This window comes from Schistocerca cancellata, chromosome 9 (assembly GCF_023864275.1).
Source record: "Schistocerca cancellata isolate TAMUIC-IGC-003103 chromosome 9, iqSchCanc2.1, whole genome shotgun sequence".
Lineage (NCBI taxonomy): Eukaryota > Metazoa > Arthropoda > Insecta > Orthoptera > Acrididae > Schistocerca > Schistocerca cancellata.
In genome coordinates this window covers 190,146,761-190,174,275 of record NC_064634.1, presented here as the reverse complement: position 1 = coordinate 190,174,275, position 27,515 = coordinate 190,146,761, and the positions used below count along the sequence as shown (strand labels likewise).

The 27,515-nt window shown below is 39.8% G+C and overlaps 1 protein-coding gene across 3 annotated transcripts in view; it reads right to left on the bottom strand.

Moving 5' to 3' along the window:
* Positions 1-26,527, bottom strand: part of LOC126101067 (protein bric-a-brac 1-like) — a 193,619-nt gene extending 167,092 nt beyond the window's left edge. For all 3 annotated transcript variants that reach the window (XM_049911739.1, XM_049911740.1, XM_049911741.1), the window contains exons 1-2: positions 26,328-26,527; positions 13,176-13,515 (exon numbers count right to left, since the gene is read on the bottom strand). In XM_049911739.1, the coding sequence (XP_049767696.1) occupies positions 13,176-13,451 (276 nt within the window). In that variant the 5' untranslated portion in view covers positions 13,452-13,515; positions 26,328-26,527. The remainder of the gene's footprint in view (positions 1-13,175; positions 13,516-26,327) is intronic.
* Between the last annotated feature and the right edge of the window lie 988 nt (positions 26,528-27,515).

The window sequence follows — 27,515 nt, the reverse complement described above, 5'->3', positions numbered from 1 at the left end:
TTCCAGTCTTAAAAGAGATTTCTTTAAAAACTACTCAAATATCCTTTTGCAGTATTACATCATTTCAAAGGTTCAGCTGGTATGGAGCTGTCACAGCTGGCACTGGTACATTTCAGGATTTTAACTGTTTCATTATATGGGAGGGTGACTGCCACTACATCATTACAGATGCAAACAAATGAAAATACTGCTACTACTGTCATCCAAACATTATTATTAAATTAATCATTTTTACTTTCACCACCACTCTCAAACAAGTTGTGGGAATGCGGCAGGATCTTCAGCAACTGCCAACATACTGACAGCTGCAGTTCTGCAAAGAGTCTTAACATTTTACATGTATATCTAAAATAGTTATTTTTGTTTCATATATGATAACCTCTACTGTTCTTATCTTTTATTCAGCATGCCAATATTACTTTTTCATTCATAATGGACTGTACAGTCCTTCCATCTTCCTGCCCCACTTCATTACCATTCTTCATAGCCTGACAGGTATTTATAAGCATTTCAGAGGGCAGAGCTCTAAGCCGCACTAGATGCTACAACAGTTATTTCAAAAATTTTGTGGCCACAAAACTAATCTTATGCCAAATGGTGCAACTGGGTATAAGTACACCAATAGCTTCGCATGAATACATGCGAACTATTTTGTAATAGCCACATCTCACCATTTTTATTCTTCCAACTGAACAAAAATCTTGCACAGCTATGTAGTGTAGTTAACAGCTTTATAGTTTCCAATGTAGTACCAGTGTCTCAAAACATTACATATTGTTTTAAAAAATTTCCCATAATATTATGTTTCACGTGAAATCTCCGTTTCAGCTATTTCTTGCTCCACTGACAGTCAAGATATTTTAGAGCAAACGACCAGAACAGGAGAAGGTGGGGACATCAAAGAAAAACAGCAAGGAAGATGGAACAGATAGCTACATTCGATATTCCTCCTGACAGAACAGCAAAGGGAGAATAGTTTAAGCATACAGTACACCTTCTTCATTGTAGGGAAAAAATACTGTTGGCTAATGTTCTTTTTATCATGAGATCAATGGGAACTGAGCACAAGATCAGATTCAGGGAGGTAGTCAGCTGTGTTCTCTTTCAAGGATGCATTTGTCATAAATGACTTAAGGAAAACACAAGATCTTGATGGCTAGAGAGAGATTTGAAGCATGATTCTCCCTAATGTGATTGAGTTCCACTGTTTTAACCACTGCCGCCATAGTGTTGTACATATCTTAAAGTAATATATCTAAATATGAACAACTATTCCAAAATAGAATTTGTGAGCAGAAAGTTGAGAAATTACTTTTCTCTATTTATTTTCAACAGTAATACACTGCCTGTGAAAAAAAGAAGCATCTCGAAGACACAGTCAAAAGTCTATTGTGATTTCGTGCACGTACATACCACAGATGGTTATGTAAAGGATTAGAGCTGCAGTTCTTTGTGACAAGTACTGGTTGGCTATAATTAAAGTGCAGCCACTCACGGAGATACAGTGTGGGCTATAATTATCGTATTGCAGTGAACCTTAGTAGTTATGCTAAAGTGTTAAAGCGGAATCAGTTTATACTGGAAAACAAATTAGTTCCAACTCTGGCCACCAGGTGCAAATCCATGACATCTACACTATCATTTGACAAGCCATAACATGAGTTAACAGTATGGCTATCAAGAAGAGATACCATCCGTTTTTAGTGAAACTATTTTACGTGAACGGCAGCAGTTATAGTACTGCATTGAGAGTCTCGCCGACTGAAAGGCTGGAGGAGAGGCCTGCTGCCATTAAACTGTTTAAGAAGATGATAATGAAATTAAAAAACACGAGTGAGCTAGCTGTGGCACCTAGAAGAGCAAGGTGTCCTATACCAGTGGAAGTTATTCGTGTGGTTACTTTTGTAACTGATCATGCAGCAAGTGCCCTGGCTAATGGTAGTGCTTGTGCAGTGTCACAAGAACTGACAATTCCATGGTCAACAGTACGTAAAGTTTTACAGTCTAATTTACACTGGTATCCATACAAGACCCAGGCAGTGCAGCAGCTGAAACCTCATGATCCACAGCAACATTCTGACTTTCCTCTTTAGTTTCTGGCATGGATCAAAGTTGACAAAATGTGGCCAGGCAACATTTTATGGAGTGACAAGGCATGTTTTACACCACAGGGTGTAGTGAACACACAAAACTGCCAAATCTGGGGTACTGTTAAAGTGTGTGTTGTGCATGAAGGGCATTGGAGATGCTGTGCATGACTGTGGGGTGGATTCACAAGCAACTTTATTCACCATCCATTTTTCTTTGAAGAGAATATACTCATAGGGCCTGTCAGGTGCACTGCGACATCTGCACATTATAGAGACGTTCTTGTGCAGCATGTGATTCTTGCTTTGGAAGAGTCAACTGTGTGATAACCACTCTTTCCATGCGAGATGGAGCACCGCCTCATGTCACTTGCCCACTGGGAGATCTGCTTAATGCAAACTTCCACAAACATGTTATCTCCAGAGGGTTTCAGATGCCTGGGCTGCAAGATCACCTGATCTGAATCCGTGCGCCTTTTGGCTCTGGGTTTATCTAAAATAAAGTGTTTACCAGGGACATGTCCAGTCTCTACCTGATGAGTGGTGAAGTATACAGCAACACTTTGCTCACATTCCAACACAACAGCTGTACACAACTGTTGATCATGTTGTTTTATGGACCCAACATCTCATCGTCACTGCTCATATTGAACAAATTGTGTGATCAGTAGCTAATAATAAAATCAACATTATGTCTCTCTCACTTGCCTGACCTTTTTCCTCCCACATTCTATTCGTAATCCATGTATGGAAACATTCCCATATGTTTTTGTTGCATTCATAGTGCCAGATTTGCAGCTGCAGACCAAAAAATTTTTTTCCTGTTTAAATCAGTTCTGCAGTAACACATTGGCGTATCTACTAAGTTTCGCTGCCATACGATAATTACAGCCCACACTGGACCTCAGCGAGTAGCTGCACTTTTAATTATAATCACCTTGTAGAACGGCCAACAGTGTGCATTAGCACTGATTGTGTTTAGTTGTAGTTACAATACTTGGTAGGGTATATTAGGGGTGTGAACAGTGTTAGATGTTAAATAATCAATGAGGGACACCAAAGAGATGCCACACCTGTGCCTCATTGTGGGTGTCCATTTGCCATCATCGTCGAATCTTGAATCTTGCAATATCCAGATCTGTGGGGCATTCAGATGTGGTATGGCACTGCATGGGAATGTGAGAGCAGGCATACTCATCATCCAGCTTCCAAATGACCATATCTGACCCTCGCAAGGGAGAATTACCTTATTGGGCACCAGGTACATCATGAAACATTGTGTATTATCCTGCACCATTGGTTGGAGACTAACAGCAGCTGAAGCCGGGATTTAACACCCCACATGTATGCTATCATTTACACCACAACACAAATGGCTGTGTTTAGAAAGGAGCCTGACCAGCAAACATGGACTGCTGCGAACGGCATCGCACTGCCTTCAATGACAAAATCATAGTTCTGCACTATCCCAGCTGACCATCATCAGTCAGTATATCAGTGTCCTGGGAAAAATTCGCATTCTTCCAAAGTTTTGAAAAGGCACAGCTGTGTTTCTCAAGCCTCTTAGTGTGGGAAACTATCAGGTGCGACATCAGGTCACATATGGTAGTGATTGAGGAGATTCTAGCGCAGAACAGTATATAACGGATGTCCTGGGTCCTCATGTGTTACCTCTCTCATGCCTGTCCCATAGTGCTCGTTTTCAACATGTAAATGCTTGTCCACACACAGCATAACTATGACCTATCTGCACGATGTTGAGGTACTCCCGCGGTCCATAAGATCCACAGTTCTGTCCCCAACAGAACGTGTGAGGCCAGCTCTGGTGTCAATACCACAATATCAGTGCCAGTATCCTGGATATCAAGAACAGCAGCTTGTCTCACGAGAAAACAGCTGTTTTATGACAACCAAATCATTTCATGCATCCAAGCCACAGAGGGTGCAATGTCACACTGATAACAGGGCTCATACTTCCAGGTTCTTTGCTGAAGTAACATCATATGCCCTCACAACCCTAAAAGTCTCATTCCATTTTCAACTTGCCTTCTGCATGCCATGCTTTCCTCTCTCTCTCTCTCTCTCTCTCTCTCTCTCTCTCTCTCTCTCTCTCTCTCTTTTGCAGGCAGGTAGGCAGTCTATTTTGACCAACTTTTGCTGTTTAAAAGCATAAGTATTGATGCTAAAGAAACTACAACTTCTTTCCATAGAAGCCAAAGGTGTATATACTTCTGTGATTGTAACATCTCCCCTCTTTAACACAAGTAATTTCCTCTTGAAGCATTTAACTTCACACTGATGTACATAAAACCACTTCCACTCACAATTACAAAAACTTATGCATCCAAAAACTCAACTTGTGCACAAAGAAGCTGCATGCAAAGTAAAAACAGAGATAGATCCATAGACAATTGAACACTTTTGCTTCAAGTGATCATGTGTGTTTCCTCAGTTTCTTGAAGGGAACTATATTCTTCAAATAAGCTGAGTCCTAGTTTCTGATTCTAACTGCACTTAAACGAAACATACGTACAGTTGATGTGAATACTACGCAATTTTTACTAAAATCTGAGTGAGGTGACATAATGCAAATTTCTCATGAATATCAAATCATTGATTCTCCATTCCTCCCCAGTGCAGAGGATGAATCATTTAAGCTGTTACACTCACATATTACCAGAATTGTTTACACTTTTATCATTCCTCATACAAAAGATGAATTGAAAGGAAGTTTTTCTCAATTGAAATATAGACACTCATAGCAGCAATTTTAACTATAGATATGTTGATAATTTTTCCCTATGAAACCACAGTAACTTCTGCTGCTAAAATTTTAAATCAGAGAGATGAAAATAAACAGTTACACAGACCGACATCTGATAAGTGATTTCAAAGAAGTTATAGTATCTAGAACACACGACTTCTAGGAGTGGCCCTCGAATAGACAGAATCTGGACAAAGACCATTTGGAAGACCATGAACAAGATGAAAAGGCCAAGTGAAGGATAATGTGTACTAAAGAGGACTGCAGTGGGAGGAGATGCTGAACCATAGACTGGGACAAAAGAGAAGTTCAAAAGCGGCTATAAACAACCAGCTTAAGCAGAACGTTTCAGAAGGAGGAAGAAGAAGAATTCTGTTTTTAACAAAAATTAAATGCTGCACTATGCCGAATTCTGTGCTTTCATTTGCAAAGAAGAAAGTGCATATCATTTGACAGAGATACAATACCTCTCCATATAATGAAGTGATAATTTCTGAAGGACTAAGAGAAGATATACAAGAATGCAGCTTCCATTAGGGTATAAATAAAATACTTGAAGGGCCAAAGAAAATGTATCAGAAACATCCGTATAAACTGACACCTTCCTATTAATTTTCTTACATTATGTTTTAAGCTTTGTTAATGATTTGCACATAGACACCTGCTATTGGAATGTAACTAGACAACTGACAGTGCATACAGTATGTGTTTTGCATGCGGCCTTGTAATGTCTATCTGGAACAAGCTATAGCTTAGTGTATAGTTATGCCACATGTTCTCAAAATCTGTGAGTGCAGTCTTATGCCAGTACTGCTTTTTCAATTGACTCCAATGTGTTTAAAGATTTGCAGCACATGTAAACAATTTTTGTGCTTTTTTCCACACCATAGCTCTCAACGACTGTAATTGTGCCAGTCTTTACTCCGTAGACAAACAGCAGTCCCCATAGATGTGATGAATGCAAATTTTGCAGTATTTAAAATAAGCTCTCTAGTAATTCTTTTTCTAGTTTCCAATTTAGAACCATGTCTGGACTGTAAGGTGGATGTCCAAAATGTCTCGTTCAAACTGAGGCAACAATTCCTTTTTTTTGCCAGTGTCACCAAACGTTGTAGTGAAAATAATGTGACACTGGAACACAAAAGAGTATGCTACTTGTTTTGGATAGCTCTTCTCACTTTTCTTATTGTATAACAGTACGCTCCAGAATCAACTGTTTCCACGTTCCATAAAATCCACAAAGAAGATTCCTTTACCATCCTGAGATAAGGCAGCCATAACCATTCTAGCTAAAAAAAAAGTTTAATGTGCCGCTGTAAGTCCCCCCCCCCCCTTTTTGTCTGACCAGGCAGTATGACCCCACACAACTGAGTATTGTTTCTATTGTTCACAAAGAAAATCAATGGCTCACAACCAGTCACTGTTTTGTTCAGTAGGCTTCTCCTTTCACATCACAACAAAAAAAAGTCTAGAGAAGAAGTCATCTATTGAGTTTAGAGGTTGTGAGAAAAGAATTACAAAACCCAACATATACAGAATTTGAGTGTCTGTAATTTTAGTCTCACACAAAACACTTCAAGTAATCTGCAGGAAATTAGCCTACAGCTGAGATACTATGGAAGTCTGATTTCACTTTGCTGTAGTAGTTGTTGCTGCCTCCAAGTTTCTGTACCATTTCATTACTGACCACAGACAGATGGTCACTTTTCTTTTCATCATAAATGGCCCTTCTCTTGAACAAATGACACCACAGATGCACAACACCTATAATAATCATGTTCAGTTTGTCCACAGCACAGTTTTCACGACAACTATCAGTAGCTCTGAGATTTAAAAATTGTACTGCAAAACAGATTTGACATTTTTTCAAATTCAGTGCTGATTTTGAATGGATACTCTAGGTAAATAAAAAGCATTGTGGCTTTCTTACTATTTCAGCTCCCAACATGCTGATCAACTGTGAGTCAGTGTGGCAACTGTTCTGTCCCCTCACCACTTCTCATGCAACATGAAAATTGCAACTTTTTAATGAACATCCCTCACATTTCTACATATTTGGCTGAGATGGAGATTACACTCTTCTCCATACTAAAGAAATACTTAAGGCAATAGGAATAATCATAAACGTGTTCACTGTCAGCTTTACAAGGTCGAAGACCATCAATGTCTTTCACTAACACACCTAACTGAAGCAGCCAAGCCAAACATCTGTAACTGCCAATGAGTTACTCACGATAATTATTGTCATAAAAGCTGTGAGCTCTCTAACCTGGCCAATCAGGGACTGCCCATGAATTTATACGCCTGTAACCCAAAACATATAAAGTTAACAGGTTAAACATTTTGTTTGAAAATCATCATGTGGGTGGGGAGGGGAAAGTTGGGTGGGGGGGGGGGGGGGGGGGGGGGGGGGGAGAATGAATAACAAATGAAGGAAACATTTCTTTCAAGAAGTTTTTCAAGGCTGTGGACCTGTTCCATCTAAATCATTAGTGAGTCTACCACAATCAGCATTTCAGAAAATCCAAGCAACAAGGATGCAGGTTTCATGTACTGTAGGACTGGAGTACAATGTCCTTTTAATAACTAGGTAATTGGATGAGGAGCCCAAGGTTAGATTAGACACGAAATATAGGGCGGCCTTCTCAAAAGAAGCATTTAGGGACACAAGAAAAACTGAATATGGATGGAGACTTGAACCATTCTCCTTTCAACTGCTTGCTAACCACTGAAACAACTCACTCTGCCTTCCAACTGAAGCACAAGCTATGCAAATAATACTGTTGTTTCTTAAGAGCAACACGAATGTCTCATCCTTTAGCACTGGCAACACTTACAGAATAGACATTTTATAGTGTGATACCACTGGTGAATATTGGTGCATATAAAACAATGTGTATGTCCAGGGCTGGGAATAAAACTCCAAGTCATCATGTTTTGGCAACAATCTCTGTACTGAGATCATAACTTAAAGCACATTTAGAAGGCACTTAGATAACCATGGAAATAAAGCAAAGAGCAATTAAAGTGTCAAAATGTACGGCTAACTAGAATAGTGTTATTTCAATTATGCTCGGCAAATCTGAGCATAATTGCTCAGATAACTTAATAAATATAGCTAACATAGTTTTATAAGGTTACTTGTAGACATTCCCTTCAAATATCGAGTGAATGGCTGATGCATCAGCACAAGAACAGTCAACCTCACTGGACTTGCTTCCAAATTTCACACCATTTTATTGTATGGTGAAGTTTAGCAAAATTTTCTTAACTGAGGTTTTCAATAGTCTTCAAAGAACAGTTGTTTACCTTCAGGTCACATACATATACAAGGGGCTCACATTTAACTTACTGTTGTATGGTAACTGCTAGGAACCCCAAGTAATCTCGATAACCCCACAGTCACTTCACTAAACGAAATGTGTAAATCATGGTGGAAAACTCATCAGCTTCAATAGTAGTTTATAGTAATTAATTCACAACAAATGGTTGGGCAAACTCTTCACTGAACATAATGAATTCTGTGATGCCTATTTATATATACTTTCCCATAGGCAGTCTACTGATCCTATGTTACAACTTCTCTGTCAGTTTTTCATGGCTTTTTACTCTTAAAAGCCGGCACACAGGAATGCCTCTATGTTGCTGCTGCTCATCCACTTCCAACACATTTAAGAAATACATTCATGATACAAGAACAATGCCAAACCACAAACACTGTTTGTAGGTGTCGCCCCCCCCCCCCCCCCCCCACACACACACACACACACAGACAGACAGACAGACAGAGAGAGAGAGAGAGAGAGAGAGAGAGAGAGAGAGAGAGATGTGGTTGGTGGGTTGGTTTAAAAGCAGGAGAAGGGACCAAACTACGAGGTCATCGGTCCCTAAAAGCACTAGAGTGGAGGACACAGAGGGACAAAGGACATGCACTAAAAACTACACAGAAGTATAAAATCCACTCTCACGGATATGAAACATAAAACTGAAGCTGCTGTAAAGGCATTGTCGCCCAACCATGAAGCCAGGGTGCTAGAAAAGTTAAAAGTCTGCCGCAGAGCGGCTAAAAGTGGGCAGTCCAGCAAGAGGTGGATGACTGCCATTTGGGAGCCACAGCGACCCTGAGGTGGGTCCTCGTGACGGAGTAGGTAACCATGCGTTAGCCACGTATGGCTAATGTGGAGCCGGCAGAGGACAACTGATTCCCTGGAAGAGGCCTGCATGGAAGACTTCCACACATTCATAGTCTCCTTAAAGACACACAGTTTGTTGTGCGTGCTGTTATGCCATTCCGTCTGCCAAAGCCAGAAAACCCTGTGGTGTTAAACAGAACGCAGGTCAGCTTCGGAGATGCCTATCTCCAGAAGGTGTTTCTGTGTCACCTGTTTGGCCAACCTGTTGGCAAGTTCGTTGCCGGGGATTCCGATGTGTCCTGGGGTCCGCACAAACACCACAGAATGGCGGGACTGTTCCAGGGCATAGATGGACTCTTGAACAGATGCTATCAGAGGGTGGCGAGGCCAGCACTGGTTGACAGCTAGTAGGCTGCTCAATGAGTCAGTACACAAGAGAAATGACACGCCAGGGCACGAGCGGATGTACTCAAGAACATGAGAGATGTCCACCAGCTCTGCAGTGAAAACACTGCAGCCAACTGGCAAGGAGTGCTGTACAATATGTCCTCCATGAACAAATGCAAAGCCTGTGTGACCATCAGCCATTGAGCCGTCACTGTAAACCACTTCAGAGCCCCGGAACACATCAAGAATCAAGAGGAAGTGACAGTGGAGAACAGCCAGGTTAACGGAGTCCTTAGGGCCATGCAAAAGGTCCAGACAAAGCTGCGGCCGAGGCGTACACCATGGAGGCATATGTGAACGGATCGCAAGTAGAGGTGGTACAGGGAAGGACTCCAATTTGGGCGAGAAGGGACCGCACGGAATCTGCAATCGTTAGCCCTGATCTGGGCCGCCGATACGGGAGATGGACTGCCACTGGCGGGAAAAGGAGGCGGTAATTCGGATGCTCAGGGGAACTATGAATGTTTGCTCTGTAACTGGTGAGCAGTTGCGCACTTCTGATCTGCAGTGGAGGGACACCAGCCTCCACCAGTACACTGGTCACCAGACTCATTCTAAAAGCTCCTGTCGCTAATCGAACCCCACAGTGGTGCTCAGGGTCGAGTAAATGCAATGCTGAAGACGCTGCCGAACCATAAACCACACTCCCATAGTCAATTCGGGATTGAACAAGGGCTCTGTAGAGCAGCAGCGGCGTACACTGATCTGCACCCCAATTGGTGTTGTTCAGGCAACGGGGGGCATTGAGGTGCTGCCAGCACTTCTGCTTAAGCTGACGAAGACAAAGGAGCCAAGTCAATTGTGCTTCGAAAACCAGTCCTAGTAACTGATATGTCTCCACTACAGTGGATCGCCATTAAGGTAAAGTGTGGGTTCTGGATGAATGGTACGACGCCGACAGAAGTGCATGATACACGACTTTGCGGCTGAAAACTGGAAGCTGTGGGCTAGAGCCCATGCCTGTGCCTTGCGGATGGCTCCCTGGAGGCGCTGCTCAGCAACAACAGTACTGGAGCAGCAGCACGAAATGCAGAAGTCATCTGCATACAGAGAAGGTGAGACGGAGGGCCCGACAGCTGCTGCCAAACCGTTAAGGGCCACTAAAAATAGAGACACACTCAATACAAAGCCCTGTGGGACTCCATTCTCCTCAATATGGATGGAACTATGGGAGTCACCAACTCGGCCATGGAAACTTCGGAGCGACAGGAAGTTTGGGTTAAAATTCAGGAGTGGTCTCCAGAGACCCCACTCATACAATGTGGCAAGGATATGATGTCGCCAAGTCGTGTCTTATGCTTTACGTAAGTCAAATAAGACAACAAGCAGGTGTTGCCATCTGGAAAAGGCTGTTCGGATGACTGACGGACTCGATGAAGAGAGAGAGAGAGAGAGAGAGAGAGAGAGAGAGAGAGAGAGAGAGAGAGAGAGAGAGATCATGCTTCAAACGACTTCTCATATGATGTATCCTGCAGAGGCAGCAGGTGTAGCAAGCCTACTGCTTGCTGATTGTAGTATACAATCATACGAAATATCAATTCCTGGAGTGGCTGTTGCTTCTGTTTAATTATTCTACAATTTATTTTTCTTAATATTTTATTTCAGTTGTTTTCTGTTTTAGCTCTGATTTGCCTTGAAATACTTGAAAATCACATCCAGATTATCTGAAACATCTTCTAACAAAAACTGCTAGCTTTGTTATATCTCCTCCTCGTCCTCCTCCTCCACCAAGTTATGATGAGAAGCATGATTATATACTCCATTTCAAAATCTGAGTGACTGAGTGATGGGATTCACAATTTTGACTCATTGCTAGATTTTATATACCATTAGCACACTAAATTTTCTGGTAGGTGGAATCCTGCGTTTGAATTCATCCTGTTTCTGCAACAGCTTTCATTAGTAACTAAGGCTATGACTTCTTTTGGATCTGCAAAAAGCCAAAAACCATGGTGAGCCTTTCCTATCCTTCACCATCTTCGGCCCTTGCATGACAGACTAATATAATATGGTGTCACTGTGCAACAGGGTGTCTTTTGCACAGAATTGTTGAACGTTAGTACGTATGACCAATTTTTATTAGAATTCAATGTAATACACCCTCATTACAAATATGTTTTGTCATTTACACATTAACATTCAATTCACTAGAGACCTTTTCTCCGATTTCACACCAGTCATTGTCAAAGTGACAAGCAACTCAAACCACACATAATCTTTGATTAATACATCGAACATACCGTTTACATGAAAAGTACAGAATATGGCTCAAATTCAGACTGAGTTAATAGAATTTCATGTGTACTCTGGATTAGCACCCAAGACCATGTCTTACTTTGTAAGTGAATTTAAACGTGGTCGAAGAGCACAAGATCTGGCATGTATTTTACACCTGACAGAGGTTCTTTTCTAAACAAATGGTTGACAAAGTTTATGATACTGTGACAGAAGGCAACCATATAAAAACAAGTGTGTGTCAAATAGTAGGCATCAAGAAGTTCATAATGCCCTATGTGAAGGTCCAGATAGAAAGAAGCCAACGCATTTGTTGACTCCACATCATTGTTGTTGTTGTTGTTGTTGTTGTGGTCTTCAGTCCTGAGACTGGTTTGATGCAGCTCTCCATGCATCATTTAATCATACAGTAAAGCTGCATGCCTTCGGGAAAAATTACGGCCGTAGTTTCCCCTTGCTTTCAGCCGTTTGCAGTACCAGCACAGCAAGGCCGTTTTGGTTACCGTTACAAGGCCAGATCAGTCAATCATCCAGACTGTTGCCCTTGCAACTACTGAAAAGGCTGCTGCACTCTTCAGGAACCACACGTTTGTCTGGCCTCTCAACAGATACCCCTCCGTTGTGGTTGTACCTACAGTACGGCTATCTGTATCGCTGAGGCACGCAAGCCTCCCCACCAACGGCAAGGTCCATGGTTCATGGGGGGGGGGGGGGGGGTCCACATCATTAAAGCTTCAAAAAGGAAGTTTCCAAATCATGAATAGGGAAAATCAAAAGCACATTCTGAAGGACTTCTGGTGCTGTTATGTAGCTTTAGAAGAAATCATGATCCCCCACTACACTCAGAACAGCCTAGTGCTGGTGTGAAAGTCCAATGAGAGGGGAAATTGAGCAGAAGTCTGTCAACAGGAAAAGTGCAACTGACTTAGTTAGGGCTCTCGTGTTACCATCAAGAGTGGTATTTGAAAATGTGTGAACTAGTAACCAGCTCTTTAGCAGGAACAATACCCTCTGAATTGAATCAAAAAGGTGCTCTCATACCAGAACAAGGCACCTGTTCAGTAGCTCGCATGATCATAATCAAGAAACACATGCTTCCAATGGGCTCCAACCATGAAGTAAATTAATTACCAAATTGCACAAAATTGTCTTTGAAAGATGAGGAAAGCAGTCAATAATTCCATAATTGTGAATTTATTCTCTTTATCCATTTTTTTGCACGAGTTCATTTGTGTTTACCGTCACACATTGATTACTATCTACAAAATATGTATCCACTTCAGTCAATGGGACTTGGTACTGCAGCTGTGGCACCAAATCTTTTTTACTAATGGCTCTAAGCCACAGCAATCCTCCCTTTCTGTCTACTGAATACACACTGCTCCTAATGGCACAGTGACTTACAGTAAATGTCACTATGAATTTTTTTTCCTTTTAAGTATGCTATCTCCCTAATAGTACATAAGAGCAAAAAACACTTTCTACCACAAAGTAAGAAAAAGTACTTACCTCCCCCTTGTACATAAAATCAACAAGTGCCTGCACCTCCCAGTGTTTCATGTCCTTCATGAATATGATTGGATGTTGACACGGATTGTTCACAAGCATCTTTTCGAAATATGTGCTGCATGCTGACAGCACGACTTTGTGACACTTTATCATCCGACCTTCACACGCAAGAGTGAGGTCGACAAAGTGTTCCGAGGAAAGAAGTCGTGGGAACACATTTTGCAAGTTAGTGGTATAACTATTCCACTTCACACAAAACTGCTGAGATGCAAGCATGATACTGAAAGCCTCCAGCTACGCGGTCAGTGATGACAGGGACAGGGCCAGTATAGACAATCACCTGTAACAATGAACATAATTCTTGATACCAGTCTGTAATCACTTAACAGCATAAATTGCTTTAGAAAATTACTAATGATGCTATACGACAATGTGAAGGGCATAAAACAGGTAACACAAAATTTACGATCCCAAATTTGGAGCCCTCATTTTTCTTCATTCACGGTCTGTTCAGTTAGTAGATAACCCAGAGTCAAAGCAGTTACTAAAAACACACACACAAAATATCTTGGAGCACATCATGGTATATACTTCATAGCATCACCTACCATTTCAAAGAAACATGACAAAACCAAAATCTTACATATAACTTTTGTTCTTTGCATTCTCCTATGAAATGAAGGACAGATCAAATTTTAAAATGTTTCCATTCATTAATATCTTATATACACTGACGGAGAAAAAATCACACCATGAAGAAGATGAGCAAGATAGATAAAGTTGGTAGGCATGTTTCTGCAACTGAAAGATGACGTCTATTCAAACTAAGTGCCAGTCACAAATGTGTGGACCTAGTAGCACCACTATCAGGATGGAAATCAGATTTGTTTTAAATAGACTTGGTAATGTTGGTAAGTGGTAGTTACCTTTGAGATTGAACATAGTGAGGTGATATTCTAGAGAGACTTTAAGATGAAGAAGATGCCATTATCAACAGTTCACCGAGTTTGAAGCAGGTTGTGTAATACGGCTAGCTACAAGAATCTCTACGTTACTTTCATAATATTGCAAAAAGACTGCATGAATATAGCCACTGTACACAATCACTGGCAATGGCAGTAACAGGAGTGTAGGGTCGCAAGAGTGGGCACCAGATGGCCACGTGTCACTACCAAGAGGGAAGACCACCCATCATGTTCACCGTATATCTCTGGGGCAACGTACTGTGCTTACAGTAGTAATTCAAGCAGCACTTGGCACCACAATGACAAAACAAACTGTTACAAATCTGTTATATCACGGATAGCTTGGAGAGAGATGCCCTGTAGTGTGCATTCCATTGACCTCAGACCACCATCATTTGCAACTTCAGTGGTGTCCAGTGAGAACTCACTAGAGGGTGGTGTGGAGGTCTGTTGTGTTTTCTGATGAAAGTCAGTTCTGCCTCAATGCCACTTATGGCTATGTGTTGGTTAAGAGACCAGCTGAGCACCTGCAACCCACCTGTCTGTGGCCTAGACAAACTGGACCAACACCTGGAGCTGAGTCTGTGGTGCAATTTCACATGGCAGCAGGAGAAATCTCTGGGTTATCCCACGCATTCTGACTATAAATTTGTATGTTAGTCTGGTGATTCGACCTGTTTTGCTGCCATTCATGGACAACATTCCCGTTAGTGTTTTCCAATAGGAGAATATACGCCCACATACCAGTGTTGTAATCCAGAATGATCTACAGAGTGTCAACATGTTGCCTTGGATCACTCGATTACCAGATCTGTCTCCAATCGAGAGAGACAATGTGTGAGACAACATCGGACGGAAACTCCAGTGCCATCAACAACCAGCATTAACCATCCCTGTACTGGCTGGCTGACCAAGTGAAACAGGCATGGAACTCCATCCCACAAACTGACATTCACTCAGCACTTGTACAACACAACACATGCACATTTGCATGCATGCATTCAACATTCTGGCTGTTACACCAGTTATTAATATACCAGCCTTTCTTATTTGTAGTAGCTTCCTTCCACTGTGAACTTGGAACATTAATTGCTTAAACATGTTACCTGGACAAATGAAATGTACTCCCAAAATTGGATTACTCTACATTAATTATTTCTTGAAGTTGGGGCTGTTTCCATCAGTGTATAATAATTCATGATAAATCACTCACATAGAGACTTTTTTAACACCTCCTGCATACCTATGAATGTGTGACAGCTTAAATTCAATAGGAGCAAGAAGATAAAATAATCCTAATGGAATAAAAAAATAGCTTTACAACAAAACAAAAACAAAACAATAACCAAAATAACAGCACCCTGTTCACAAGTGCAGATCTGTGAAATCAAAACCTGTTGCTAGGAAACAGTCAATATTTTGTTGCTTCTTTTGGCGTGCCATCCACAAGGTGGTTGAGATGTTGCTGCTCGAGATTGTTTCAGACTCTTTGGTAGAGGCCCTCCTGAGGTCATCCAAGGTGCAATGAGTGTTCCAGTAATGACACACAGCAAGCTTCAACCTGGTCCATGCAATGCTCAGTCATGTTCTTGTCAGCAGATGCAACTGGCTATTACATTCGGTTGGTTTCTGCCTCCTGGAGGAATGTGTTCTTGAGGTGGTCAAGGTGTGCTTGTGCAGTATCGTCTTGAATGACAAGTCAATTGCCAAAACATTACCTGTTGGGGTGGTCAATTGGTTAGGTGACCCTGTCCCAATATTGCACAGCCTCATCCCCTCAATAACTATGCAAGGCATTCGAATCTGTACGGCCCAAAACATGAGTGACCCGGCTCTCTGCTGAACCTGTAGAACTTCATGTCTTAGATGTGTATTGGTATCTGGCCATCTGCACAAACTTACATGACATTCATCAGGTGTCAGATTAAATCCTGCATTTCTTGGTCAAGACAACTCGTGCCACTGATTCATGTTGAATTACAAATTTTCCCTTGTCCACCATGGAGCTGGGGGATTTTACTGCTGCTCATAGTGGATGCCTGGAGACTAAATTGATAAAATGGAGTGATTCTTCAATTTCTCCAGGCGTAATTTATGACGAAATAAATCTCGGGTGAACAGCCTGGTATGAGTGTGCATAGGACAATATTTCGGCAATCGACCACATCGCCATCATCAGGTGTGCTGATGTGCTGACCAGCAGTGGGCCAGCGCCATGTATATATAGGACAATCCCCTTCCCGCTCCTCCCTCAGGCACTTCCTATGAGTCGATGCGGTCCACGCCCCGTGCACAGTTCAGGTACAGCACCGTTATCCCACCGTCTGGGCGCTGCGTCCTAGGTCTTCTCATTCACGGAGGGTCTGCCAGAACCGCTCTCATTATTCTTCCCTCTTCCCCCAAAGAATAACGAGAGCAGTTCTGGCAGACCCTCCTGAATGAGAAGACCTAGGACGTAGCGCCCAGACGGCGGGAGAATGGTGCTGTACCTGGACCGTGCACGGGGCGCAGACCGCATCGACTCATAGGAAACGCCTGAGGGAGGAGCGGGAAGGGGATTGTCCTATATATACATGGCGCCGACCCACCACCGGTCAGTACATCAGCGCACCTGATGATTGTGACGTGGTCAGTTACCAAAATATTGTGTCCTATGCACACTCATACCAGGTTGTTAGCCCGAGATTTATTTCGTGATAAAATGGATATGACTGCATACTGTCTGGATTTACACAGCCCTCCCAGTTGCCTCCAAAAAGGCAGCATACAGTTCTATTGCTATTACTTTGGAATAGCTACATGCCAGTTTGTAGATAGCACAAATGGCTGTATGTAGCAATTTCCCATGGTCAAAAGAGAACTGAGAAAGGGATTTCCTTTTAATGTTCATGAGAACAGTGCACAATTATTTTTGAGAAGGTTGTAATTGAAGTCATTCAGAGAAATTATTGTATTTAATATTTCAAATTTGCTTTGCTTACTCTGAGACTTATTATTATTATTATTATTATTATTATTATTATTAAGGTAACACATTTTTGTGGTAACATACTACATAGGCCCTATCTGCAAGCCATATACATTAATGAAATTTGTTATATACTTGGGTTAAAATAACCCTGTTATTGACATTTTAGTGAGTCAAGAAGTATAGACCGGGTGCCAGCCAAGGTCATTTCATTCAAGCTACAGTAATGCCCAATTAAAAGTAAAAGAAAAATATTCTTCAATACTCTGACTCTGGTTCCAACGTGTACCATATGTGACCACAAATCTTCAATCATCTGTCTTATAACATACAATTTCAACAGCATAACAAAATAAATTTTCAATATAAAAGGGACCATTTCTTCTGTGTGCCTTGTATTTAACCCCAGAGCAGACACACTTGCACACAGAGTGCGCCAAACTTAAATATGCATGATGCTCATCATCTTGATAACACTTAAGACATTTAGACCTCTAGCTATTCCTTCATTAGTATCCTTACTGTTGGTGCACGCAGTCTAGTAATTCACAGTGCTAATGAATTTGCTTAACAGGACATTTTGTTTAATGTTGTCATTGATGGCACACACAATGTGCTGTGTTGTAACTAATCGTATATACATTTTGTTACTTCCTCAAACATAGTGTTTTATTTTAGTTACATTATTCCTCTGATCCGTATTCACTAGAATTGCTGCTGTTCCACAAGAAAGCATTACAGTGATGAGGAACTTAAGTGTCTCATGAATGGAGATTCAGATTTTATAAAAGATGTAGGCAGGATTTTGAATGGTTATACTGATGATGAAGATGAGGTAATTATTGCTCATAGTGATTATGACAGTGGAAATTAATGAGAATATGAGTTGAATAAAAATGAAGATGCTAACTGACAAACAGGTTTTACTGGTGATCGCTTTGTAGGAAGAGACAAAGCTACTAAATAAAGGAAAACTGTTAGCTCAGACACAAGCAAAGTGAGAAATAAAAATGTGGTAAAAACTTTTGCAGGACCAAATGCTATGTCAGGCTTGTAACACCTGAGATTTCTGGACTCAGTACAATACTTAGCATGGAAATGATTGATCGCATTGTAAAATATACAAACAAATACATTCTGCTCAAACCAGAATTTTCTGACTATCAGAGAGAAAGAGATAGTAAAGAAAAGATAAGAAGTGAGCTACTGGTGTCCCTTGGTTTATTTTATCTTTTGAAAATAAAGAAAGCTAACCACACAACTGTACTGGAGCCACGGAATGCAAATCGATCAGGAATCGAAACTGCAAGAATTGTCACGAGATACAATAAATTATAAAACCAGATACAAGACAAGGACATCTGATAAGTTGGCTGTAGTACATTCCATTTAGGCTGAGTTTGTGACAAATTTCAAGGGTACGCACAAACTCTGAGTTTTAACCATTGATGAGAAACCTCATGCTTTTAGGGGTCGCTATGGATTTGTACAATATATTCCCAACAAAACTGCCTAACGAGGCATTAACGTATTTTCACTCTCCAATGCGAAAACATTTTTCATAAGCTATCTTGAGGTATACTGTGGAAAGCAGCTTGATGTAGTCTCAAATTCATATTTAGAGAGGGAGTCACACAGAGGAACCCAACAGGAATATAACAATGGACAGTTGATAGATAAGTAACTGAATAATAGATAAGCTGCCCCTTGGCTTTGTCACTATTAAAGAAAAATCTTCCATCTGTTGGTACACTTAGAAAGAATAAGTGAGAAATTCACTTGGCATTCTTGTCTTTTTTTTAAAAAAAAAAACCTAGCAGCAGATTTGTCCCTTTTCATATATAATATTACACGTGAATCACATTTAAGACATAACAATGTAATCCTCTTTTATGCTACAAGATAATTTTAATGAAATTTTTTTCATAAATCCTCCAGCAGGCGCTCACTTTTCCTGTGCAGGAGTAGTTGCTTGACATTGAGTAACTGCACATAAAATCACCTTGCAACCAACAATCCATATCTTGTGGTAACATGTTAACCTTATCAGTTTTACATATACGTCTATTCCGGCAAGACGTTTCCTCCAATAGACATTTACACAGTATCCTAAAGCAATGTAGGATAATATTCAAAATTAATTACAGGGCCTTGCTCCACAAAATTCACATTAGTGACAGCTTTCATAAAAGAAGCACATTTCGAACTAATTTTCCACAAAAAAGTTATAATTTGCTTATTGCAGGCCCTTATGGTGGCTGCTTATACTACTTGGTTTAATCTCAGGGGTTGAACAACTTGTGTAGAAAACCGTGGTGCAGTTTGGCAGATCCCCTACTTTGCACAAATTCTATAGAAGAATTAATGCTCTTGGAAACTTGCCACCCGATTTTGTGCGTAAACACAGATGTTGTTCAGGTCCAATGTTACTGAGTAACTAAAATATGCTACTGGAAAACTTACAGACCCTAAGTAATTTATTCTTGACCAACAGAGGCCACATTCACCTCTCACATTTCAACAACAGAATGTAATACTGGTTACCCGTAAACCCAAGACAACTACACGTGTCGAAGAAACTCTCACAAAGTTCAGTTAGGTGTCGAGTTCACTTCTCCACCTCCCCCCCCCCCCCCCAGCTCCTCTCTTAAATAGGCAGGGGATGAAACCAATGGTTACTCTGCAATTCACACTTAAATATTTGGCATATCGTGCACAGAACTGCTTTCAGACTATTTCTCTACCATTCCACTCTCAACAAGCTCAAGGGGGAAAAAACCAACACTCAAATCTTTCAATATGAGCTCCGATTTCACTATCAAAGTGGGGTGATTTCTCTCTATGTGGCTGGGAGTCAACAAAATATTTTGACATTCAGAGGAGAATGTTAGTGATGCCAGTTTCGTGGAAAGATCTTGCCGTGCTGAAAAAATGCGTTGTTTTAATTATTGCCACTCCAAATCACTTATTAAATCTGTGACTCTCCCCTATCTAACAATAACAGAAAACTGACTGTCATTCTTTGAACTTTGATGTCCTTTGGCACTCCTATCTGGTGAGACTCCTGTACCACACAACAATACTGCAGAAGAGAACAGAGGCGTAGTGTAGACCCTGTTAGGTTTGTTGCACGTTCCAAGTGTTCTGACAATAAAAAAATCTTCAGTTTGGCTTCCTCATGATGTTTTCTGTGTTATAGTGCAAATTTAAGTTGTTTTTAATTGTGATCCATTGGTATTTAGTTGAATTGGCAGTCTTTAAGATGGTTTATCACATAACCAAAATTTTAAAGAATGTTTTTAGTACTCATCTATAGGACCTCGCACTTTTTATTGTTGACAATCAACTGCCACTATTTTTACTATAGAGGTGTCCTATCTATATCATTTTGATCTTATAATGGCTTTACTATGAGGTAAATGACAGTATCACATACAATCAATCTAAGATTGTCTTCTAAACCATTTATATAGATTAAAAACCACAGAAGGCCAATAATACTTCCTTGGGGAACCCTAGATATAACTTACATTTCACTAGATGATTTCTCAAAAATTACTATTGACTGTGATCTTTCACACAAAACCACGAACCCAATCGCACAGCTGACAAAATACTCTATAAGCACATAATCTGATCAGAAGCCACATTCGAGGAACAGTGTCAAAAGCGTTTTTGGTGCCCTCTATGACTCCGTCTCTGAATAAATCCCCCATTTCTTTCCATTATCACTGTCAGAAAATGATTTCTATGTATGAACTTTCAAATAATATAATCTCTGCTTACATGCTTTAAAAGAATCAATGCCTTGAAAGTTCTAATAATCTGAAAAATACCCTCAGTTCATGAATCACAGTGGGTAAGTGAAAGTTTCTCTTCCATTTAACTTACATCCACAATTTCTGGAAACTCCATACTTGTCCATGTGGAGATCCACCAAGAAAGTGAGGTCCATTGGAGTTAATTGGTAATGTTTATACTTCAACTGAATTTCAGTGGACATCAGTATCTTGTTTACTACTACTACTACTACACTGTAAAATACAAATAGATATGTACAGATGGGCAAGTAAAGTGCTGCTACAAATGTAAGATATTGTGAATGTCTCGAGCTTTGAAAATCAGGCCTTCCTCTAAAGACTTTTTTATTATTCCTATTTACCTGGATGTAAGTTATTGTCTCTTCATAATCTAACCTCTCTGCAACCCCATGTCCTCTTCTGCAAGTACTCTTCTCCTCAGTTTCAATTATGACACTAACAAAATGGTTTAACTTATAAACATTCTATCAGAGAGCCTTCTTTTCAATTTCAATTCTCTCTCCCAACCTCACAAATCCCTCTACAAATTTTATTGTATCATAGAACACTGGTCGTTCTTTCAACATCTATCATTATCAACATTGCAAGTAACATCCACAATTGTTTTATAATTTAATGCCTTATTATCTCAAATCCACTAGGAGAAAGCTCCAGATCCACAGCTAAAAGGATCAAATAAAAAACACAAGAAATGAAAGACCAAGCCTACTGACAAGTTTGCTGAAGATTTGAAGAATACAGTGGTGCTGCTGCTGCTACAAGTTGACACCACTTTGTGATTTGAGAGAGATCAGATTATTTTCATCAAACAAACACTTCATGAGATTGCAGATGTTGGATAATTACTTTTTGACTTCTGGAAACATTGCAACAATTTACAGAACTGCCACTTAAACAGGATTCAGCATTTTATATGGTTGGCTGCATCATCACCACTTAATAAATGTGACATTCCTGTGGGGAGAAAGAGGAATATTCAATACGAGTCGTCAGCTTTGACCAGTGATGTAGGAAAAATTGCAGGGATAAAGAAGAACATTCGATATGAGTTGTTGGCTTTGACCAGTGATGTAGGAAAAATGCGACAAACGGCTTATACAAAATTGCAACTATAATGTGGTATCGGTGGCAATTTTTTCAAACAGCTTACAGATCAGTGTCACCAAACCCAGGCTCTTGTTAGTTACAGATTTGTTAGCTTCGCCAACTGACAACTAAACTATCACATTCCAACCTAACCTACACCTCGGGAAAAGCTGTAGATCAATCTGTCACCACAACCAAGTTTCTTTGCTTACGCAGTAGTTGGCTTTACCAAAAAACAATAAAATTCAATACAGTAGAGTTTCTATAATTTGACACTTCGCCAGTCCAACACGTCCAATAATCCAACACAACATGCCGAGATCATGCGATGTGGATGGGTGGGACCCCTTCAATTGAACAGTTTAGTAAACAATACATAGTCAGCCTCCAATTTTTGATTATTACATACATTGTGCAATCAAATTAGTGCCCTCTTTTAACTTGCTTCGACAGTGTTAGTGAATGTTTCATATCTTTCATACAATGTGTCTCAAGCAGGTAGTGAAAAAAGTAAACACAAGACATTGACTTTGGTTGACCCAAAATTACTAAAAAATTAAACACAGGAGAAAAAATTAACAATTCAGCTTCATTCTATGGCATTGGGTGTGCTACCCTTTATGACATTAAAAAGAATCTCAATAAAATTGGGGTGTTTGTGCACAATTTGAACAGTAAAAGCAGTGGCAGGGAAGTGATGAAAGCTGGTGAGTACCAGTTGATAATTGAAGAAGCTTTGCACACATGGTTTCTTCATGAACGTAGTAAACACACTCAAAATTCAGGAGATCTTATCAAAGAAAATGGAGATTTTTCTATAAAGAAATTATGAAAAAGACTATTTCCATACAAGTACGAGATGGCTTGGTGAGTTTAAACAAGATTTGGTATATGCTTGCTAACCACAATATGAAAAGAGTTAAGTCTTTGTCCTAGTCAGGTTTATAATGCAGGCAAAAGCAAATTGTTCTGGAAACATTCGTCCAACAAAACATCCAGGCACAAAGCAGAGGCAAGTGCTCCTGGCAGAAAAATAAAGATACAGTCATGCTCTAATGCTAGTGGAACGCACAAACTTGAGCTGCTTGTCATAGGAAAATCAAAAACTCCCAAGGTGTTCAAAAACTTAAAATATCTAGCATTCAAATATAAACACCAAAACAGGGCTTGGATGGCATGGGAATTTTTCAGTGAGTGGTTTCACGTGGAGTTCATACCATCGATCAAAGAGCTTCTCAAGAAGCAAAATGTGTCTCAAAGCGTTGTTTGTACTGGATAACTGCCCCGGACATCCACTATGGATCAGAATATTATCCAAACTGTTAAGGTTTAAAAAAAGCTTGCAGTATAGAGTAATTAGTAAAGTGGAAAGTGTTATTGAATCATTAAGAGAAATACATATTAAAGATGATGTTTACAACCTTGCTTGGGCTTTGGGAAGTATTTCGCCTAAATTGTGGTATGTGTGAGGGATAAACTATGGCCATATCTTCCTTTATTCCTTTATCATACACGCACAAAAAAATGTTTTAAAGAACGTAAACTTATTGAGAACCTATTAACAATGAGAAAATCATGCAGCTCCAAGAAAAAACTGACAATATCTGTTCAAATGATGCTGCAACACACGTCTGTTACCATGTAAATGACTGGTTATTCGGAAACAAAGATGAAAATTGTCAGCTGATGAGTGGTAAGATAATCCAAGACATGTTAACTACATATGACAATGAAGAACAATGGGAAACTTTTGACATTACAGACCATATGACATAACAATGCTGTGATTGCACTTAACACGCATCATGTGGTATAGGAAAATGACATAGAAGCAGCTGATGTTTTACTTTTAAGGAGGCTGCGAGAGAAAGCTATAAAAATCTCCTCAGTCGGGGCGAGGGGGTGACTGATGACTTCATATCACAGAAGAAGCCTATTGATGAAGATGAACATGAAAATGATTAATACATTAAAATTAATATGTTTGTTGCAAAAAAAGTATATAAAGTATTGTTAACATATAATCTGAGTTCTACATAGTAATTTTCTTTTTGGTTTGTGAGTCAAATGTTTCAATATAAAAAAAACAGCATTTTTCAATGAAAATCCAGTAATCTGACAATTTCTATACTCCAACATATCCCGGATCCATATGTGTTGGATCCTACTGTAAATGCAGCCCCTAACATTACATCACTGGTCAAATCTGACAACTTCTATCAAATATTCCTCTTGACCCTCTTGTGGACTGTGCAAACAACTGGACTGATTGTTTATTTTTTTCTATCTTGCAAGGAACAAAAAAAATAATACATGGAAAACACACACACAGTCAGTAACTGATAACTTTCCATTATTTAACATGTTTTTTTAATTAGAAGCTTCAGCATGCATATGAACGTTTTACCAATTGAATGGGCATATCATTCTATTATGTCAAACAGGTGTTCAATAGAACTACTATGAGTAGAAGTGGTGGTGGTAGCAGCAGCAGCAGCAGCAGCAGCAGTAGTAGTAGTAGTAGTAGTAGTAGATGCTGTTGTTGTTATTGTTGTCAACAACCCTACATGAAGGAAGACAAGTTAGGTCTACGTAAGACATGTGTAATCTCTCTCCTATACCACTTGTAATAAAAACGGTTGAGACAGTTATGATGAGAGTGTATTATGGCTGTACTACATTGGTAGCTGCTTCAAGATGTGGTTCTGCTGAAATTAGAAATCCAGTAGGGCTCACCTGCCTTGAGTGTTAACTCTGTTCTCTGTAAGCCTAAGAACAATTCCTCAAGTTAACATAAATCAATAATTTAAATATAACAGCTTTCAATACCCTAAAAGAGCAGCCCCCCCCCCCCCCCCACACACACACACACAAAATTGTACCATAGCATCAACTTAATTTTTTTTATATCTAATACGAATGCACAAAGCAATTTGTAATGTTTGCATAAAGGGCGCTTGGGAAGATTTTGAAGTTTTAGTACTGAACCAACTTTACACATGGTAACAGCTGCAAAAGTGCAGAAGCATGGGATACTAACAGGGTAGCATATGGATCTACGAAATGAATTTATAAGATTTATGCTATGGAGAAAGCACAGCAAGCAACATTGTAATAAGCGGAAAGAAAGAAAATTAAGTAAAATATGCGGAGCTTACGCCAACTGAAAAGAGCATATCCTAAAATAAACTAATATTCTGAATTTATACTATTTGTGATATTACCAATGACGGACGCTACGACAGTGGTCATTTCTTTGATCTTTTTTTCGTAATTGATGATAGGATTCGTCTGACCACATGCTTCAGTCATGAACATTTTCACTACTCCGAAGTTTTTCCCGAACCCTACATTCTTATAAATACGTAACAGATTTTCTCAATCACAGAAAAATATTTATTCTGAAATTACGTCAATTCAAACATATTTATTTACTACTAACTGCTCTCTCAGCTATGTGCAACAGCGAATGAAGCGTTAGTCACTCAACATGTGCATCGAATGTGCTCGTATTACAAAAACACCGCCGTACAACCCAATCCCACACTCTTAGTACAGCTGTTCCAGCAGCGAAAGTATTTATTTATTTACAGATAATTGGTTCATACATCAAGAGAGCAGCAACTTTCATCTTTTACCACCGTTACGAAATTGGTGGCGCCTATTATGTTACGATCATGGCTGTTAAAATTAGAAATTTCTAATTTTCACTCATTTTAGTATGTAATGAATAAAGCAATACTGTCCTATACATGCAGCAATTTAAAATATACCCTTGTCTAATTCACTCAACAAAATGCTGGCTCTTAATGCTGCTGCTCTAACACCTTTCTCCAGCTCCAGGGTAACGACGTCCATACAATAGTTAATACTACGAATCCGTAAACAGTTTCAGAAACTTCAAAAATATGACGATCATCTGTTTTACTATGCACTGCAAAAGAAATGTTTGAAATTCTGAAATTTTACTGACGGGGCCAAACACTGCTACGAAATATTTCAAACATTTTATTCTTCACTTATAAAATCAGAACAAAATAAAGAAAATATAGACACAACAGCACCGGTCAAGAACTCGCGTCTGATTTTGTGCCACTAGCATGTCGTTCTCGACATAAGTCTTGTATTTCACCAATGATAGAGTCATTTAATGTATTATAACAAATTATGAGTTATGCCGGGAGCTAAGGAATTCTATACTACTTGTCATTTTCATTAACAATAGTCCAAGCATATATTTCCACTCAAAGAAAACTACTACTCAGGGCATCAAAAAGTTGAATGCGTCTTTACTTATGTCAGATATACTTACTTGCGAAGATTTTACCAAAGAATTTCACGTACTAACCGCAACTTCAAATACCACACACTAATAACGCTAAAAACTGCAGTTTCTCCTTTTTGGTATTACATAGATCTACAACGATAAACAAGTGACCCATAAAACGGTACGGTGGTGATATCTAGGGATGACATTTGTGAACTTATAGGATATTGCTTCTTATGTTATCCCTGGAGTTTTTCAGTCTTCAGCAGAAGTCGCCGTAAGCCTCAAGTCGATAGATGACTGTCTTTGCGCGCCATCTCTTGTTATAATACACGAACTAAGATGGTAAAGACTACACGCAACTTCCTAACAGTTGCATATCGTCATGGTCTATCACATCAACACTAAAAATCTCCGAATGACGCCAAGCCACTTTCGATTTCAGACCGCGCCAGACAATTATTTACAGTTGTCTCTTCCCCCACCTTACTGCACGATCAGTAACTCTGCGCATTGACCATTGTCCTACAGCAGAAGGAGATCCAGCAGTTAGAATGTTAAATTTTATATTGTTTATGGTACAAATCGTACTCTTCCACCATTTTCAAGACTTTTTTTTTGCTGTGCAGTCCTCTAAACAATTATATACGTTGAATATAATTTCAAATACATAAATTGTACACGTAATTGCGTCATGGTAAGACAAAATTAGAGTTGCGACAAACACCATTTCACGCGGTAGTCGACATGACACGGGAGAAGTATTATAATAATCATGGATAAACAGACTTGGACGTATTTTTTGTGCTTCTTAGACTTAAAAAATAAAGGTGCGTTAAAACTCCGCTACGTACAAAAAATCCCTTTTGCTCTTCCGCATAATTTTAACAAATTAAGTTCGTGTGAACTTTAAGGAAAAACGAAATTTTAAATTAACACCCTATAGAAGACGTAAAACAGTCAGACCTTTGGATGGACAAGTAGGTGGCATATGGAAAAGAAATATGCGGTTTTCTTGTTCGAGAGAATGTTCGTGTATTCCTCTCAACAAATTTCAGTAATCAGCAGTAACGGCACGATTGCGAAGAATTTCGCATGTTCAGCAGTGCTTCGCCTAGCCTGGTCACAGGAACTAAATACGGTATGTTTTTAAACACATCAGGGCCGAAACTAGTTTGACAAAGGGAACCCGGTACTTAACTACTCGAAGCCCGCATCTTTACCGTGCGAATC